Source organism: Oncorhynchus nerka, linkage group LG8 (genome assembly GCF_034236695.1).
Source record: "Oncorhynchus nerka isolate Pitt River linkage group LG8, Oner_Uvic_2.0, whole genome shotgun sequence".
Lineage (NCBI taxonomy): Eukaryota > Metazoa > Chordata > Actinopteri > Salmoniformes > Salmonidae > Oncorhynchus > Oncorhynchus nerka.
Window position 1 is genome coordinate 18,921,689 of NC_088403.1, and position 19,881 is coordinate 18,941,569.

The following is a 19,881-nucleotide window of genomic DNA, read 5'->3' on the forward strand; positions in this document are numbered from 1 at the left end:
TGGGATGAGAGTGTGTGTGTGTGCTATAGTTTGATGTGTTTGAATGTATGCACATACATGTGTGTGTGCATGAGGTTGAGTGTCAGTTAGGAGGGACTGTGGTGTAGCGTGTGTGAGTGCGTTCAAGAGATTGAGCGAGAAAGCGAGAGGAAAAGAAGAGGCAGGGAGAGAGGCATGGTCTGTGTGTCTACAAAACATTAAACATATCCCTTGTATTGTTCCATTCCAACTCTTCAGACTTTGTGTCCCCTGTGTTTTCCCTGTTTTTCATTAGCCCACGTGGTTGATGTAACTCGATGAAATTGAGACATTAGATTAGCTTAAATGATGAGAATAAAAATGGAAACAAAAGCTATAGTACTAGTAATTGCCCCAGAGGAGACCACCTGTTATTGTTGTCACGTATCGCCATCTGCTGGTGATTTTGGACATTTCACTCTTCTATTTGTTTCAATCACTTGGGTCGTAATTCATTTGGGCACGCCGTAGCAAAACGTTTGTCATTGGACAAATTCAGGTAGTCTCTCTCCCTGTTTCAGTCCGTTTTCCTCCATTTGGTTCCTTATAAATAGGACTCTGATGGCGATACATTAAACATTTTCCATCAAACCTTATGTTGATAGGATGCCCACATTCATAAATGAAATTAAATGATTTGTAAAAAGGAAGGTCAACACTCTTAGAGTTAAGTTTATTGAAAGTCAAATAAGTGGATTTAATTGGGAATGGTTTGTCCAGGTCTGATCTTTTCAATTCAATAAATCTTCATTGTCCCATCCTAAAGGTCAATTAGTTTGAGTACAACAAATACAAGACCTGGGGAAATAGTGGTTCAAGACACAATAAAATGATCTTTCAATAACTGATTTATTTTCTGATGGTTTGTAAACACACAGTGCATCGTAAACCTAATCACTGTGCTTTAGTAATTTAAATGACATAAAATGTATGTTGTGTTTCCTCTCGCCCCCAACCCCCGCCCCCCTCCTTGTCTCTGTGTCCCTACTCGTCCTCTCTCTCGTTCTCTCTCTGTGCTGTGTCCCCACTCCCCCCTCTCTCTCTTTCTCTCTCTGTAAACCCACTTCTCTCTCTGTGTCTCCCCCCTCCTCTCTCTCTTTCTCTCTCTGTAAACCCACTTATCTCTCTGTGTCCCCACTCCCCCCCCTCTCTCTTTCTCTCTCTGTAAACCCACTTCTCTCTCTGTGTCTCCCCCTCCTCTCTCTCTTTCTCTCTCTGTAAACCCACTTCTCTCTCTGTGTCTGTGTCCCTCTACTCGTCCTCTCTCTCTCTCGTTCTCTCTCTGTGCTGTGTCCCCTCTCCCCCTCTCTCTCTTTCTCTCTCTGTAAACCCACTTCTCTCTCTGTGTCTCCCCCTCTCCTCTCTCTCTTTCTCTCTCTGTAAACCCACTTCTCTCTCTTTGTCCCCACTCCCCCCTCTCTCTTTCTCTCTCTGTAAACCCACTTCTCTCTCTGTGTCCCTACTCTTCCTCTCTCTCGTTCTCTCTCTGTACTGTGTCCCCACTCCCCCTTGTCTCTGTGTCCCCACTCCCCCTCTCTCTTTTTCTCTCTCTGTGTCCACACTCCTCCCCCTCCTCTCCCCCTCTCTCTCTTTCTCTCTCTGTAAACCCACTTCTCTCTCTGTGTCCCCCCCCTCCTCTCCCCACTCTTTCTACCCCCCCTCTGTCATTCCCCTCTCTGTCTCTCTAGTTGAACGTGACCCAGGGCAGGGCGTTGTGTAACAAGATCATCATGCTCTTCACTGACGGAGGAGAGGAGAGGGCCCAGGAGATCTTCCAGAAGTATAACGCTGACAAAAAGGTTGGTTGAGAGATTGAGACGTCTCCTACACACAGACATAAGGAACCCTCAGTAAGAGGAGGTTCTGTGGGTAGTTTACATGATCCTGGGGAAGATCTCCATCAGAGGAGCTGCTACAGGATGCATTCTGTCGTGCATAAATCAAAGCGCTTCAATTACTCAATGATACAGATGTGTGTATCACAGGGGGCTGGTTGCACCTTAATTGGGGAGGACGGACTCATGGTAATGGCTGGAGCAGAATCCATGGAATGGTATTCGAACACATCAAATACATATTTTCCTAGTGTCTGATACCATTACAGTCACTGCATTCCAGTCATTATTATGAGCCGTCCTCCCTTCACCAGCCTCTTGAGGTGTGTATATTTGTTCATAATCGGCCATATACTGTGTAAATGTGTTTGGTAAGCAGAGTGTAGAAATCTCAGGGCAACGGGTGGACTAGTGTTCCCATCTCTTGCTAGATAATACACACCAACATATACATACTGTAGAGATATACAAGTCATGTGCATACACTGAAACATACTGTACACAGATACAGACATGTTACATCTATTTATGACCTTTGACCCTATGTTGACCCTTTAGGTGCGGATATTCACGTTCTCAGTGGGCCAACACAACTATGACAAAGGACCAATCCAGTGGATGGCTTGCACCAACAAAGGTACAGAACACACGCGCGCGCAAACACACATACGTCACGGCCCTGCCTGAATACTACCTCCTTCCTACCTCTCTGATATGATTAGATGAGGGAAAGCAATGTGTCCACCCTAATGCTTTTACAGCCAAAGTCTGCCATACTGTGTCCTGGCATGTTATATTGTAAGTTATGACGTGTAAAGGTGAAATACTTGTGTTCCAGGGTACTATTATGAAATCCCCTCCATCGGTGCTATCAGGATCAACACTCAGGTAAACAGTAATCAAATAGATCTTAAAACACTGAAGTCTAAACTCAACTATAAGAGGCAAACCTTGCTTTGGTGCAAATGTTCAGTAAATCTGGCATGTTGTAATAATGCAATACAGCGTTTCTACAGTTCTTTCGAGTTTGCGTCTTATGCCCTCTTGTGGTCATATGGTACACCTCTCTATATAGTCATGCTATTCAATGCACAGTAGTGATTGTTTCATTGGTTTGGTCTGATTCCTCTCTCACACACAACAGGAGTATCTGGATGTACTGGGAAGGCCCATGGTCAAAGCAAACAACAAGGCCAAGCAGGTTCAATGGACCAACGTTTACCAGGACGCGCTGGTACGTTACACCTACTGATACAATATTCAACGGGGGATCAAATATGAACCAACAGCAGTGGTGTGAATATAGTTACAGCACAGTATCAGAAATAGTGTGAAGTTGTATTCTGGATGGTTACAGTGAAGATGGGTGAAGTGTTTACACTTCAGAGTCAATTCCACAAATGCAATTCTAGTTCAATTCTCTCTCCCTGTAAATTCCATTGAATTAAATTCAAAATACAGGTCAGTCTTTGAATTCAGAGATAATTCAATTCCTATCGATTCCAAATTCCAAGAATTAAATTATATTGTCCCCAACAATTCCACAAATTCCAACTCAAATTCAATTCCCTCAGACTTTCAGGCTAATCCTGTCACCGTTCAGACAGCCTAGCTCTACAGGAAATATAGGAATACAGGCTGTCACTGTTCAGACAGCCTAGCTATACAGGAAATATAGAAATACAGGCTGTCACTGTTCAGACAGCCTAGCTCTACAGGAAATATAGGAATACAGGCTGTCACTGTTCAGACAGCCTAGCTCTACAGGAAATATAGAAATACAGGCTGTCACTGTTCAGACAGCCTAGCTATACAGGAAATATAGGAATACAGGCTGTCACTGTTCAGACAGCCTAGCTCTACAGGAAATATAGGAATACAGGCTGTCACTGTTCAGACAGCCTAGCTATACAGGAAATATAGAAATACAGGCTGTCACTGTTCAGACAGCCTAGCTCTACAGGAAATATAGAAATACAGGCTGTCACTGTTCAGACAGCCTAGCTATACAGGAAATATAGGAATACAGGCTGTCACTGTTCAGACAGCCTAGCTCTACAGGAAATATAGGAATACAGGCTGTCACTGTTCAGACAGCCTAGCTATACAGGAAATATAGAAATACAGGCTGTCACTGTTCAGACAGCCTAGCTATACAGGAAATATAGGAATACAGGCTGTCACTGTTCAGACAGCCTAGCTATACAGGAAATATAGAAATACAGGCTGTCACTGTTCAGACAGCCTAGCTCTACAGGAAATATAGGAATACAGGCTGTCACTGTTCAGACAGCCTAGCTCTACAGGAAATATAGGAATACAGGCTGTGACTGTTCAGACAGCCTAGCTCTACAGGAAATATAGGAATACAGGCTGTCACTGTTCAGACAGCCTAGCTCTACAGGAAATATAGGAATACAGGCTGTCACTGTTCAGACAGCCTAGCTCTACAGGAAATATAGGAATACAGGCTGTCACTGTTCAGACAGCCTAGCTCTACAGGAAATATAGCAATACAGGCTGTCACTGTTCAGACAGCCTAGCTCTACAGGAAATATAGAATACAGGCTGTCACTGTTCAGACAGCCTAGCTCTACAGGAAATATAGGAATACAGGCTGTCACTGTTCAGACAGCCTAGCTCTACAGGAAATATAGGAATACAGGCTGTCACTGTTCAGACAGCCTAGCTCTACAGGAAATATAGGAATACAGGCTGTCACTGTTCAGACAGCCTAGCTCTACAGGAAATATAGGAATACAGGCTGTCACTGTTCAGACAGCCTAGCTCTACAGGAAATATAGGAATACAGGCTGTCACTGTTCAGACAGCCTAGCTCTACAGGAAATATAGGAATACAGGCTGTCACTGTTCAGACAGCCTAGCTATACAGGAAATATAGGAATACAGGCTGTCACTGTTCAGACAGCCTAGCTATACAGGAAATATAGAAATACAGGCTGTCACTGTTCAGACAGCCTAGCTTTACAGGAAATATATGGAATACAGGCTGTCACTGTTCAGACAGCCTAGCTCTACAGGAAATATAGGAATACAGGCTGTCACTGTTCAGACAGCCTAGCTCTACAGGAAATATAGCAATACAGGCTGTCACTGTTCAGACAGCCTAGCTTACAGGAAATATGAAATACAGGCTGTCACTGTTCAGACAGCCTAGGATCAAGTTTACAGGAAATATAGGAATACAGGCTGTCACTGTTCAGACAGCCTAGCTCTACAGGAAAATAGGGTTGGGAATACAGGCTGTCACTGTTCAGGGTTGGGATAGTTTACAGGAAATATAGGAAACAGGCTGTCACTGTTCAGACAGCCTAGTTTCTAAAATATAGGAATACAGGCTGTCACTGTTCAGACAGCCTAGCTCTACAGGAAATATAAAATACAGGTTGAAATGTTCAGAACAAACAGTACACTTTTACTCTACAGGAAATAACCCTTGAATACAATTTTTCTGTTTTCACTGATGGAGATTTTTATTGGGTTTTTAGTATACAGGGTTGGAAATAAAAACATTTACATCTTTTAAATTGAATACCATATTTGGGATCAAGTTTACATTAAAGTGTACCAGGGTTGGGATCAAGTTTACATTAAAGTGTACCAGGGTTGGGATCAAGTTTACATTAAAGTGTACCAGGGTTGGGATCAATTTACATTTTAAAGACAGCCAGGGTTAGATCTAGGAAATACATTGAATCAAGTACAGGCTTGGGATCAATTGTTTTAGAAATAACTGAAATTCCAATTCAATTCTTGAATTCCATAAATTTGAACTCATATCAAGTTCATATTTTTTGAAGTTATGTTTGGTTCTAGAAATTTTTTTATCAAGTTCAATTTTAAATGTAAAAACATTTACATCTTTTGGAATTTAATTGGAATTCAATATTTGTACATATTTGTACAACTTTACCCCAAGGCTTCAAATGATGAAGAAACCTTCTAGAAATACTACAGTACCAACCAGCCAAGAACTTCAACATGGTTAATGCAATACCCAGTATATAAAGCTAAGGGTCAAAGTTTAGTGCTTAAATACAATTTTAAAAGCCAGTATCTAGGGTTGGGTTCATATTTTACTGAATTTAGAAAGCGGAGCCAATTAAACACCCAGCACATATCTAGTTAACTCAGAAAATATTCATTGTTGAACAGCAGGGAGCCAATCATTTTACAAACACACACTGTGGTTGGGTTTCTAGAAAATATTCATATCAAGTTCAATTTTCATGAAACAACCCAGCACTGGTTGTGGTGGTTCATATTTCAGACAATATTCATATGAAAGCAAGTTTTGGAGAACTTCAACAGTAGATAAGGCAAGGACCCAGTGCACTGAAACAGCAAGTCAGAAACAATTTAAACTGAAATCAGTTGATTGAACAATTTCATGTTGAACAGCAGGGAGCCAAGTCAGAAACAACCCAGCACACACTGTGGTACGTTGACTTCAGAAACAATATTCATACTGAACAGCAGCGGAGCCAAGTCAGAAACAACCCAGCACACACTGTTTGGAATTTGACTTCAGAACAATATTCATACTGAACAGCAGGGGAGCCAAGTCAGAAACAACCCAGCACACACTGTGGTACGTTGACTTCAGAACAATATTCATACTGAACAGCAGCGGAGCCAAGTCAGAAACAACCCAGCACACACTGTGGTACCTTCAGAACAATACATACTGAACCGGAGCCAAGTCAGAAACAACCCAGCACACACTGTGGACGTTGACTTCAGAACAATATTCATACTGAACAGCAGGGGAGCCAAGTCAGAAACAACCCAGCACACACTGTGGTACGTTGACTTCAGAACAATATTCATACTGAACAGCAGCGGAGCCAAGTCAGAAACAACCCAGCACACACTGTAACGTTGACTTCAGAACAATATTCATACTGAACAGCAGGGAGCCAAGTCAGAAACAACCCAGCACACACTGTGGTACGTTGACTTCAGAACAATATTCATACTGAACAGCAGGAGCCAAGTCAGAAACAACCCAGCACACACTGTGGTACGTTGACTTCAGAACAATATTCATACTGAACAGCAGGGGAGCCAAGTCAGAAACAACCCAGCACACACTGTGGTACGTTGACTTCAGAACAATATTCATACTGAACAGCAGCGGAGCCAAGTCAGAAACAACCCAGCACACACTGTGGAACTTCAGAACAATATTCATACTGAACAGCAGCGGAGCCAAGTCAGAAACAACCCAGCACACACTGAAACGTTGGCTTCAGAACAATATTCATACTGAACAGCAGCGGAGCCAAGTCAGAAACAACCCAGCACACACTGTATTGACTTCAGAACAATATTCATACTGAACAGCAGCGGAGCCAAGTCAGAAACAACCCAGCACACACTGTGGTACGTTGACTTCAGAACAATATTCATACTGAACAGCAGGGAGCCAAGTCAGAAACAACCCAGCACACACTGTGGTACGTTGACTTCAGAACAATATTCATACTGAACAGCAGCGGAGCCAAGTCAGAAACAACCCAGCACACACTGTGGTACGTTGACTTCAGAACAATATTCATACTGAACAGCAGGGGAGCCAAGTCAGAAACAACCCAGCACACACTGTGGTACGTTGACTTCAGAACAATATTCATACTGAACAGCAGCGGAGCCAAGTCAGAAACAACCCAGCACACACTGTGGTACGTTGACTTCAGAACAATATTCATACTGAACAGCAGGGGAGCCAAGTCAGAAACAACCCAGCACACACTGTGGTACGTTGGCTTCAGAACAATATTCATACTGAACAGCAGCGGAGCCAAGTCAGAAACAACCCAGCACACACTGTGGTACGTTGACTTCAGAACAATATTCATACTGAACAGCAGCGGAGCCAAGTCAGAAACAACCCAGCACACACTGTGGTACGTTGACTTCAGAACAATATTCATACTGAACAGCAGCGGAGCCAAGTCAGAAACAACCCAGCACACACTGTGGTACGTTGACTTCAGAACAATATTCATACTGAACAGCAGCGGAGCCAAGTCAGAAACAACCCAGCACACACTGTGGTACGTTGACTTCAGAACAATATTCATACTGAACAGCAGCGGAGCCAAGTCAGAAACAACCCAGCACACACTGTGGTACGTTGGCTTCAGAACAATATTCATACTGAACAGCAGGGGAGCCAAGTCAGAAACAACCCAGCACACACTGTGGTACGTTGACTTCAGAACAATATTCATACTGAACAGCAGCGGAGCCAAGTCAGAAACAACCCAGCACACACTGTGGTACGTTGACTTCAGAACAATATTCATACTGAACAGCAGGGGAGCCAAGTCAGAAACAACCCAGCACACACTGTGGTACGTTGGCTTCAGAACAATATTCATACTGAACAGCAGCGGAGCCAAGTCAGAAACAACCCAGCACACACTGTGGTACGTTGACTTCAGAACAATATTCATACTGAACAGCAGGGGAGCCAAGTCAGAAACAACCCAGCACACACTGTGGTACGTTGGCTTCAGAACAATATTCATACTGAACAGCAGGGAGCAAGTCAGAAACAACCCAGCACACACTGTGGTACGTTGACTTCAGAACAATATTCATACTGAACAGCAGGGGAGCCAAGTCAGAAACAACCCAGCACACACTGTGGTACGTTGACTTCAGAACAATATTCATACTGAACAAAAATATAAACGCAACATGCACCAAGTTCAAAGATTTTACTGAGTTACAGTTCATCTAAGAAAATCAATCAATAAAAAAAAAATCCATAGGCCCTAATCTATGGATTTCACATGACTGGGAATACAGATATGCATCTGTTGGCCACAGATACTGTACCTTAAAAAAAGGTAGGGGCGTGGATCAGAAACGAGTCAGTATCTGGTGAGACCACCATCTGCCTCATGCAGAGCGACACATCTCCTTCGCATAGAGTGGATTAGGCTGTGGATTGTGGCCTGTGGAATGTTGTCCCACTCCTCTTCAATGGCTGTGCGAAGTTGCTGGATGTTGGCGGGAACAGGAACACGCTGTTGTACACGTCAATCCAGAGCATCCCAAACATGCTCAATGGGTGACATTTCGGGTAAGTATGCAGGCCATGGAAGACCTGGGAAATGTTCAGCTTCCAGGAATTGTGCACAGATCTTTGCAAAATGGGGCTGTGCATTATTATGCTGAAACAGGAGGTGATGGTGCGAATGAATGGCACGACAATGGGCCTTAGGATCTCGTCACGTTATCTCTGTGCATTCAAATTGCCATCGATAAAATGCAATTGTGTTCGTTGTCCGAAGTTTATGCCTGCCCATACCATAAACCCACCGCCACCACGGGGCACTCTGTTCACACAACGTTGACATCAGCAAACCGCTCGCCCACACAACGCCATACACACATATATTTTTGTTTAGTATATAATGTGAAGTTGGAGACATAGCAAGATGGATGTATAGTGTCAAATCCAACAACATGACACAGTCTCAGTGCAATAAGGAAATCTGATTACAGATTCAGAGGTCATCGCATTTCCAGTAAGCACACATAACACCATGAAGACCATCCAGACGCACTAGAGAGATGGTGTCTTCCCTGTCGTGGTGATGGAGGCTGTCCACCTCATTACTGGAAACAGATGCTTCTCCAGCCACACGTCACAATAGCGGCCCACTGTGTGTGCTCACACACACAAGCAAAGCGGGCACTCACACACATACACACACACCACATGGTCCTGTGTCTGGTTACCTGCAAAGACGTGTCATTTTGAGTCCATTCATATCGGGGGAAGATTTCTTTCTCATTCCATAGTAAACAATGTTATATGATTGAACATGGAAACGTGATGTTTTCTCTATCGGATGCACTTTCATCCCTTATCCACTGTTTAAGTCAGGACGCAGCTTGACTTTGATATGAGCTACTTTTAGATCTAGACAGCTGGTGTTTGTATTAAAAGGGTGTTTGCGTCACTAGTTGCACTCTGACACACATAGCAAGTTTATAATACAGTATCTACACTTACCATAGTCAACAGCCTGACACCCTGTGTAAGCCTTGTTGTCCCCAAACTGTAAATACTACCCTGCATAGCTTCCCATTATTTCTGCTATTTGTATTTATAACTAGATAGCTGGTGTTTGTATTGGAAAGTGTATTTGCGTCATTAATTACCCTCTCTGACACCAATGGAAAGTTAGTATTATGGACTCTCACTATAATCTGCCTTGGGGTCTTGCTCCACAGGGCTAGTACATTAGCCTGTTCCCATATCTGCTTGTGCTTGAGTTTACAACACAAACCGATGTGGGACCAGGCTACTATTTCATTTCAAGTACTATTCTTACCTATAGACTATAGTACATGAACACAACCTACACCAGTATACAGTATATGTGCATAGAGAATGCATAGCAGAGGAGGTTGGTGGGAGGAGTTATAGGAGGATGGGCTCATTGTAATGGCAGGAATGGATTCAATGGAATGGTATTAAACGCATCAAACATATTGAAACCACATGTTTGTCTCCGTTCCATTGATTCCATTGCCGCCATTACAATGAGCCCATCCTCCTATAGCTCCTCCCACCAGCTTCAACTGGTGCATATTATACCTGTTGTTATCAGTCTGATAAGACCAGTAGGGGTGTTGACATGCTCTTCTAAAGGAGACTGACTGAAAATACATGTGATCTGGTTGACAGGAGCTGGGTCTGGTGATCACAGGAACACTTCCAGTCTTCAACAAGACCAACACCAAAGCTGACAAAGAGAGGGGACTACAGGTACAGCGCTGACTGACTGGCTGGCTGGCTGGCTGGCTGGCTGGCTGGCTGGTTGACTGGCTGGCTGGCTGACTGACTGGTTGGCTGGCTGACTGGCTGGTTGACTGACTGGTTGACTGACTGGCTGGTTGACTGACTGCTATCTGACTGACTGACTGGCTGGCTGACTGCTTACTTGCTTACTTACTAATTTACTTGCATTCCCGCAATGAGCTTTCAGAAGTGTTTGATTTGCACAGTAGTATATCCCAGAAGCAGGGCGTTGATGACCTCTCAGCCAGGTTCACCTCCAGAACTGAACACTGGGTCACACCACAGGACTGGGAACAGTGGGTTAACTGCCTTGCTCAGGGGCAGAACGACAGATTTTTACCTTGTCTGCTCGGCAGTCGATTACGATGTGGGATCCTTTCTTCCTCTACTATCTCCTTGTTGAGGTACTTGTCAGCCATTTTGCTGATATAGTGTCACTCTTCAAAGCCTGCCCACTCTGTGCCACAGGAAGCAACGACATCTGATAACAGTAGCTAACTGCGTCAAGATGATGCTATTTGGTATTTCGGTATTTTATTAGGATCCTCATTAGTTGTTGTGAAAGCCTCAGCTACTCTTGCTGGGATCCACACAAAACATATAGACAATTAGTAGACAAGAACAGCTCAAGAACAGAAGTACATACCTTTAAAAACAGCACGCATAGCCTACGTATCAATACATGGATGGTGTTTGATGGACCTGTAATGACTAAAGCCAGGCTGAGAATGACTCGTTAATGAGTCACAGTAACAACAAGGATTTCTAAAGGACGTTTTATCTCCACTGTGCTCTTTACTTTGGAAATGTTTTTTAAAGTCGCCAAGGGACTTGAGTCATCGGAGTAAAATTGTTTTTGTGAATGCCTGTGTGTGAAGCACTAGGGGTCCCTCTGAGTGATATACTACTGTGTGTGTGAAGCACTAGGGGTCCGTCTGAGTGAGGTACTATATAATGCTTTGTTTTGGTCTCATACCACTTTTCCTTGTTTGTTTTTTCTCCCAGAGGCCCCAAAACCAGCTGATCCTGGGAGTGATGGCTATCGATGTGTCTCTGGACGACATCAAAAGATTAACACCGAGATTTACAGTAAGACACACTCGCCTGTGTGCTACACACACACACTAACACATACCCACATAGCCTATGTTAAGTATCCAGAACACCATCAATACCATCGACACACACACTAACTATCCTGTCTCTTTCTATCTCTTGTAGTTTGGACCAAATGGTTATTACTTTGCCATTGACCCCAACGGTTACGTCTTGCTGCATCCCAACCTCTGCCCAAAGGTACAGTACACACACACACACACACACACACACACACACACACACACACACACACACACACACACACACACAACACTCATCTGTTCCTTTAAACACAGTATGCTGCACAACCTTGTTAAGCAAAGCCCCAATATACCTGTTAGCAAGGCATGGGAGATTTAGCAGCCTGGCATTAGCCTATCGTTAGCCTAGCATAACATTACCCTAGCGTAGCGTAGCCACACTTAGCACTAGGGGAAGCTAGCCAAACAAAGCTATCTCGGAAAAGGTCACCATATGGGTTTGTGTAGAGAAGGTTTGCGAGGGACACTTGATGATTTCCACACAACAAACGCAGGGAGAACATGGAGCTTACGCCCACGTAGCCATGTGTTTCACATCAGTCTTTACTGTAATGTCCGCCTTTCCCGTAAACTGCCCTGAGGAAATATGTCACTGGTGTTCTTGTATCAAAACATCATTACTGTGCATTAAGTAAATACACAAGTATGGGTAAAGACTTCAGATAAATGCTGTGGTTTGGTGATATTAACTGACTTATAAAGGTCAAATTAAATATATATATATAGCTCCACATTGATCTGGTACTGCCTGTATATAGCTCCATTCTTGTGTATTTTGTTTTATTCCTCGTGTTAGTTACCATTTCATATATATATATTTTTTAAACTCTGCATTGTTGAGAAAGCTTCGTTAGCAAGCATTACACTGTAAAGTCTACACAAGTTGTTTTCATCACATGATGAAACTTGTGGTTTTCGCAACAATCTTTCAATTGAATCCAAATCACTTTAAGAACAAATTCTTATTTACAATGGGTTAACTGCCTTGTTCAGGGGCAGAACAACCGATTTTTAACTCAGCTCAGGGATTCGATCTAGCAACCTTTCAGGTTACTGGCCCAATGCTCTAACCACTAGGCTACCTGCCACCCTATATGTACAGGGAGTACCAGTACCAGATCAATGTAGAGCTATAAACAGGGAGTACCAGTACCAGACCAATGTAGAGCTAAATACAGGGAGTACCAGTACCAGATCAATGTGGAGCTATATACAGGGAGTACCAGTACCAGATCAATGTGGAGCTAAATACAGGGAGTACCAGTACCAGATCAATGTGCAGAGTTACGAGGTATTTGAGGTAGATATGTACATGAAGCCAGGGTAAAGTGACTAGGCATCAGGATAGATAATAATAAGGTACCTGCGCCAAATACAACATGAGCCAGACCTTACAGTGAAATGCTTACTTACAAGCCCTTAAAACTTTTTAGGGATCAAATCCCTTTAGCGGGATCGATTTGACAACATCCGGTGAAATGTCAGAGCGCCAAATTCAAATTAAATTACTATAAATATTAAACTTTCATGAAATCACACATGCAATACACCAAATTAAAGTCACACTTGTTAATCCAGCCAACGTGTCAGATTTCAAAAAGGCTTTACGGCGAAAGCAAACCATGCGATTATCTGAGGATAGCACCCCGTCAAACAAACACAGACAATCATAATTCAACCCGCCATGGCTTGACACAAAACTCAGAAATAAAGATATAATTCATGCCTTACCTTTGACAAGCTTCTTCTGTTGGTACTCCAATATGTCCCATAAACATCACAAATGGTCCTTTTGTTCGATTAATTCCGTCATTATATATCCAAAATGTCCATTTATTTGGCGCGTTTGATCCAGAAAAACACAGGTTCCAACTCGCGCAACATGACTACAAAACATCTCACAAGTTACCTGTAATCTTTGTCCAAACATTTCAAACAACTTTCCTAATACAACTTTAGGTATTCTTTAACGTAAATAATCGCTAAAATTTAAGATGGGATAAACTGCGTTCAATAACGGACAAAAACAAAGTGGAGCGTGCTTTCATGTCACACGACTCTAACAACCAACACACTTCACTCGACCCTCGTTCTGAACAGGGCTACTTCTTCATGACACAAAGGAAAAACATCAACCAATTTCTAAAGACTGTTGACATCCAGTGGAAGCGATAGGAACTGCAAGAAAGTGATTTAGAAAACCAGATCCCCATAGAAAACCCATTGAAAAGAGAGTGACCTCAACAACAACAAAAAATCCTGGATGGTTTGTCCTCAGGGTTTTGCCTACCAAATAAGTTATGTTATACTCACAGACATCATTCAAACATATGCATATCCTAGCTTCTGGGCCTGAGTAGCAGGCAGTTTACTTTGGGCACGATTTTCATCCGGACGTGAAAATACCACCCCTAGCCTAGAGAGGTTTTAACCAACAATGCAGTTTTAAGAAAAATAAGTGTTAAGAAAGTATATCCTAAAATAAACTGAAGTTTAAAAAATAAATAAAAGAGCAACAGTAAAACAACAGTAGCATGGCTGTATACAGGGGGTACCGGTACAGAGTCAATGTGCGGTGGCACAGGTTAGTTGAGGTAATATGTACATGTAGTTAGAGGAAAGGTTGGCACATAGCTTATCTTTGTATGTTTGTGTTTGTACCTTATCTGTATTAAATGGTTTGGTTTAGCTCCTGTTAATATCTCAACTCCTATTTCATAAAGTTTGTTTTGGAGTTTTGGTGCTGTATCTGTCTAGGCTCATGAGGAAGGACAAAGATTGAGACAAATCATGGAAATCATTTTAATCTGGACATAGGGTAATTTTTGCATGACTAATTTGCAGTAAGCAAAATACTCATAATATTTCAAATAGACAGGTAGGCTGCTTTTTTTCACAGGTCTGTTGTCTTTTGCATGACTAATGCCACCCTTAAAGGTAATTTTACATAGACTGTCTTAAATCATTCCTGGGTGAACTCTTTCCTGGGTTGATTCGATCTATAAAACAGGAAATGTTGTATTAAATCTCTCTCGCGCGCATGCGTGCACTCTCTGTCTCTCTCTCTCTCTCTCACTCTCTCTTACTCTGTTTCGCACTTTCTCTCTCACACTTTCTCTCTCGCTCTCTGTCTCTCGCTCTCTGTCTCGCACTCTAGAATCCTAAATTTCAGGAGCCTGTAACTCTGGACTTCCTGGACGCTGAGCTGGAGGATGAGATTAAAGTAGAGGTAAGATGGAGGCCACTGACGGTCTTCTTTAATGCTTCCACCTTTGTGTCCACATTCTATCCTGTTGTGGGTTGAACTTGCTCCTAAGAGCTAAGTGTTTTTTGTCCTCAGATAAGAACGAACATGATTCATGGAGAAACTGGCCACCGCACCGTACACACACTAGTGAAGTCCCAGGATGAGGTAAACTAAAACATGATGGAAAAACAAAAAACACATTTTTAGACTATTTCGGGGTGAGCTGTCCCTTTGATGACCAATGTGTGTTCTGCTCCACAGCGGTACATAGACCGAAGCGAAAGGTCGTACACATATGCCCCTGTAAAGGGTACAGATTACAGGTAACAGCTACATGTACTGTATTTGTACCCCTACCTGAGTATACCATGTACACTATTCATTTTTAGGGCCTTGAGTTTTTATTCTGACCACGTGACTTGACCAAGAAAACTCTCCTGGGTCAAGAGTCTGGAGTTTTACCTGGTCAAGGCATATAACTAGGTTCCGTAAACACTCAGGGCCCTATCTAGAAGAACAATAGGGGTCACTGTTTTCATCTCTTATGACTACGAGTAGTGCACTGACACCAGATCAATGCAACCGCTTGAAAGGTCGTGGCCATAGAGAATAATAGGGGCTTCTAGTGGCCAAAAGGCAGTTTTAGCACAGGTACCGCCATTGAGGACTTCCAACATTTTAACGCAGACAATGAGCCAGATGTGCTTGTCTCTGTCCACCTCCTTGCTTGTTCTGCCCACTGTAATGAATTTGCTCCCATTGGAAATGACAGTCTGTGGTCTATCTTGGGTTAGTTGTGCAAATCTCAGATTTTAATGTAGTCAACTGGGTGGACATCCAAATTCATTGGCTGATGCCTCCTGGTGACCCTGTTGGAGTCATGTCCAACCGGGTCATCAGGAGGAATCAGCCAATTGTGAAGAAGAAAATGCACTACTTCAAAATGGAGATTGCCTCAATGACGCTGCCCATGCTGTAACAGACGCAATAATGGCACAGATACAAAGATGAGTCCTCTATCTATCTCTATGGTTGTTGCTAGACGGAGTACGGATATGCCCGGAATTGACATTTCGTAGCAAGTTAGGAGACCTTACCCCAATTATCCTAACCTGTTAAGTGAATTATCCTAACCTGCTGCGTATGTTCTCCTAACCTGCTACAAACAAAGTAACTTCTAGTTGTAGCTGTGTACCACCTAGTCAAACCCTCTTGAGACAGTCCTAAATGTGTGTGTACCACCTAGTCAAACCCCTTGAGACAGTCCTAAATGTGTGTGTACCACCTAGTGACAGTCCTAAATGTGTGTGTACCACCTAGTCAAACCCTCTTGAGACAGTCCTAAATGTGTGTGTACCACCTAGTCAAACCCTCTTGAGACAGTCCTAAAATGTGTGTACCACCTAGTCAAACCCTCTTGAGACAGTCCTAAATGTGTGTGTACCACCTAGTCAAACCCTCTTGAGACAGTCCTAAATGTGTGTGTACCACCTAGTCAAACCCTCTTGAGACAGTCCTAAATGTGTGTGTACCACCTAGTCAAACCCTCTTGAGACAGTCCTAAATGTGTGTGTACCACCTAGTCAAACCCTCTTGAGACAGTCCTAAATGTGTGTGTACCACCTAGTCAAACCCTCTTGAGACAGTCCTAAATGTGTGTGTACCACCTAGTCAAACCCTCTTGAGACAGTCCTAAATGTGTGTGTACCACCTAGTCAAACCCTCTTGAGACAGTCCTAAATGTGTGTGTACCACCTAGTCAAACCCTCTTGAGACAGTCCTAAATGTGGGTGTACCACCTAGTCAAACCCTCTTGAGACAGTCCTAAATGTGGGTGTACCACCTAGTCAAACCCTCTTGAGACAGTCCTAAATGTGGGTGTACCACCTAGTCAAACCCTCTTGAGACAGTCCTAAATGTGGGTGTACCACCTAGTCAAACCCTCTTGAGACAGTCCTAAATGTGGGTGTACCACCTAGTCAAACCCTTTTGAGACAGTCCTAAATGTGTGTACCACCTAGTCAAACCCTCTTGAGACAGTCCTAAATGTGTGGTGTCAAACCACCTAAAGTCAAACCCTCTTGAGACTAAAGTACCACCTCAAAATGAGACAGTCCTAAATGGTGTACCACCTAGTCAAACCCTCTTGAGACAGTCCTAAATGTGGGTGTACCACCTAGTCAAACCCTCTTGAGACAGTCCTAAATGTGGGTGTACCACCTAGTCAAACCCTCTTGAGACAGTCCTGTGTACCACCTAGTCAAACCCTCTTGAGACAGTCCTAAATGTGGGTGTACCACCTAGTCAAACCCTCTTGAGACAGTCCTAAATGTGTGTACCACCTAGTGTACCACCTAAAGTCAAACCCTCTTTGAGACAGTCCTAAATGTGGGTGTACCACCTAGTCAAACCCTCTTGAGACAGTCCTAAATGTGGGTGTACCACCTAGTCAAACCCTCTTGAGACAGTCCTAAATGTGGGTGTACCACCTAGTCAAACCCTCTTGAGACAGTCCTAAAACCACCTAGTCAAACCCTTTGAGACAGTCTTGTCAAACCCTCTTGAGACAGTCCTAAATGTGGGTGTACCACCTAGTCAAACCCCTTGAGACAGTCCTAAATGTGGGTGTACCACCTAGTCAAACTTGAGACAGTCCTAAATGTGGGTGTACCACCTAGTCAAACCCTCTTGAGACAGTCCTAAAGTCAAACCCTCTTGAGACAGTCCTAAATGTGGGTGTACCACCTAGTCAAACCCTCTTGAGACAGTCCTAAATGTGGGTGTACCACCTAGTCAAACCCTCTTGAGACAGTCCTAAATGTGGGTGTACCACCTAGTCAAACCCTCTTGAGACACTAAATGTGGGTGTACCACCTAGTCAAACCCTCTTGAGACAGTCCTAAATGTGGGTGTACCACCTAGTCAAACCCTCTTGAGACAGTCCTAAATGTGGGTGTACCACCTAGTCAAACCCTTTGAGACAGTCCTAAATGTGGGTGTACCACCTAGTCAAACCCTTGAGACAGTCCTAGTCAAACCCTCTTCAAACCCCTAGTCAAACCCTCTTGAGACAGTCCTCAAATGTCCTAAATGGGTGTACCACCTAGTCAAACCCTCTAAATTGGGTGACAGTCCTAAATGTGGGTGTACCACCTAGTCAAACCCTCTTGAGACAGTCCTAAATGTGGGTGTACCACCTAGTCAAACCCTCTTGAGACAGTCCTAAATGTGGGTGTACCACCTAGTCAAACCCTCTTGAGACAGTCCTAAATGTGGGTGTACCACCTAGTCAAACCCTCTTGAGACAGTCCTAAATGTGGGTGTACCACCTAGTCAAACCCTCTTGAGACAGTCCTAAATGTGGGTGTACCACCTAGTCAAACCCTCTTGAGACAGTCCTAAATGTGGGTGTACCACCTAGTCAAACCCTCTTGAGACAGTACCACAGTCAAACCCTCTTGAGACAGTCCTAAATGTGGGTGTACCACCTAGTCAAACCCTCTTGAGACAGTCCTAAATGTGGGTGTACCACCTAGTCAAACCCTCTTGAGACAGTCCTAAATGTGGGTGTACCACCTAGTCAAACCCTCTTGAGACAGTCCTAAATGTGGGTGTACCACCTAGTCAAACCCTCTTGAGACAGTCCTAAATGTGGGTGTACCACCTAGTCAAACCCTCTTGAGACAGTCCTAAATGTGGGTGTACCACCTAGTCAAACCCTCTTGAGACAGTCCTAAATGTGGGTGTGTCAAACCCTCTTGGGTGTACCACCTAGTCAAACCCTTGAGACAGTCTTGTCAAAGACAGTCCTAAATGTGGGTGTACCACCTAGTCAAACCCTCTTGAGACAGTCCTAAATGTGGGTGTACCACCTAGTCAAACCCTCTTGAGACAGTCCTAAATGTCAAACCCTCTTGAGGTGGGTGTACCACCTAGTCAAACCCTCTTGAGACAGTCCTAAATGTGGGTGTACCACCTAGTCAAACCCTTTGAGACAGTCCTAAATGTGGGTGTGTACCACCTAGTCAAACCCTCTTGAGACAGTCCTAAATGTGGGTGTACCACCTAGTCAAACCCTCTTGAGACAGTCCTAAATGTGGGGTGTACCACCTAGTCAAACCCTCTTGAGACAGTCCTAAATGTGGGTGTACCACCTAGTCAAACCCTCTTGGGTGTACCACCTAGTCAAACCCTTTGAGACAGTCCTAAATGTGGGTGTACCACCTAGTCAAACCCTCTTGAGACAGTCCTAAATGTGGGTGTACCACCTAGTCAAACCCTCTTGAGACAGTCCTAAATGTGGGTGTACCACCCAAACCCCTGAGACAGTCCAAACCACCTAGTCAAACCCTTGAGACAGTCCTAAATGTGGGTGTACCACCTAGTCAAACCCTCTTGAGACAGTCCTAAATGTGGGTGTACCACCTAGTCAAACCCTCTTGAGACAGTCCTAAATGTGGGTGTACCACCTAGTCAAACCCTCTTGAGACAGTCCTTTTAAATGTGGGTGTACCACCCACCCCTTTTGAGACAGTCTAAAACCACCTAGTCAAACCCTTTGAGACAGTCCTAAAAATGTGAGACAGGTGTGGGTGTACCACCTAGTCAAACCCTTTGAGACAGTCCTAAATGTGGGTGTACCACCTAGTCAAACCCTCTTGAGACAGTCCTAAATGTGGGTGTACCACCTAGTCAAACCCTCTTGAGACAGTCCTAAATGTGGGTGTACCACCTAGTCAAACCCTCTTGAGACAGTCCTAAATGTGGGTGTACCACCTAGTCAAACCCTCTTGA

General features: G+C 43.6%; 1 protein-coding gene across 1 annotated transcript in view; it reads left to right on the plus strand.

Annotated features, from left to right (window-relative positions):
• Nucleotides 1-19,881, plus strand: part of LOC115119944 (voltage-dependent calcium channel subunit alpha-2/delta-1-like) — a 189,260-nt gene that overhangs the window by 137,389 nt on the left and 31,990 nt on the right. The window contains exons 13-22 of the mRNA XM_065021121.1: nucleotides 1,707-1,817; nucleotides 2,412-2,490; nucleotides 2,692-2,741; nucleotides 2,998-3,087; nucleotides 10,588-10,668; nucleotides 11,707-11,790; nucleotides 11,923-11,997; nucleotides 14,998-15,069; nucleotides 15,181-15,252; nucleotides 15,349-15,410. Coding sequence (XP_064877193.1) covers nucleotides 1,707-1,817; nucleotides 2,412-2,490; nucleotides 2,692-2,741; nucleotides 2,998-3,087; nucleotides 10,588-10,668; nucleotides 11,707-11,790; nucleotides 11,923-11,997; nucleotides 14,998-15,069; nucleotides 15,181-15,252; nucleotides 15,349-15,410 — 776 coding nt within the window. The remainder of the gene's footprint in view (nucleotides 1-1,706; nucleotides 1,818-2,411; nucleotides 2,491-2,691; nucleotides 2,742-2,997; nucleotides 3,088-10,587; nucleotides 10,669-11,706; nucleotides 11,791-11,922; nucleotides 11,998-14,997; nucleotides 15,070-15,180; nucleotides 15,253-15,348; nucleotides 15,411-19,881) is intronic.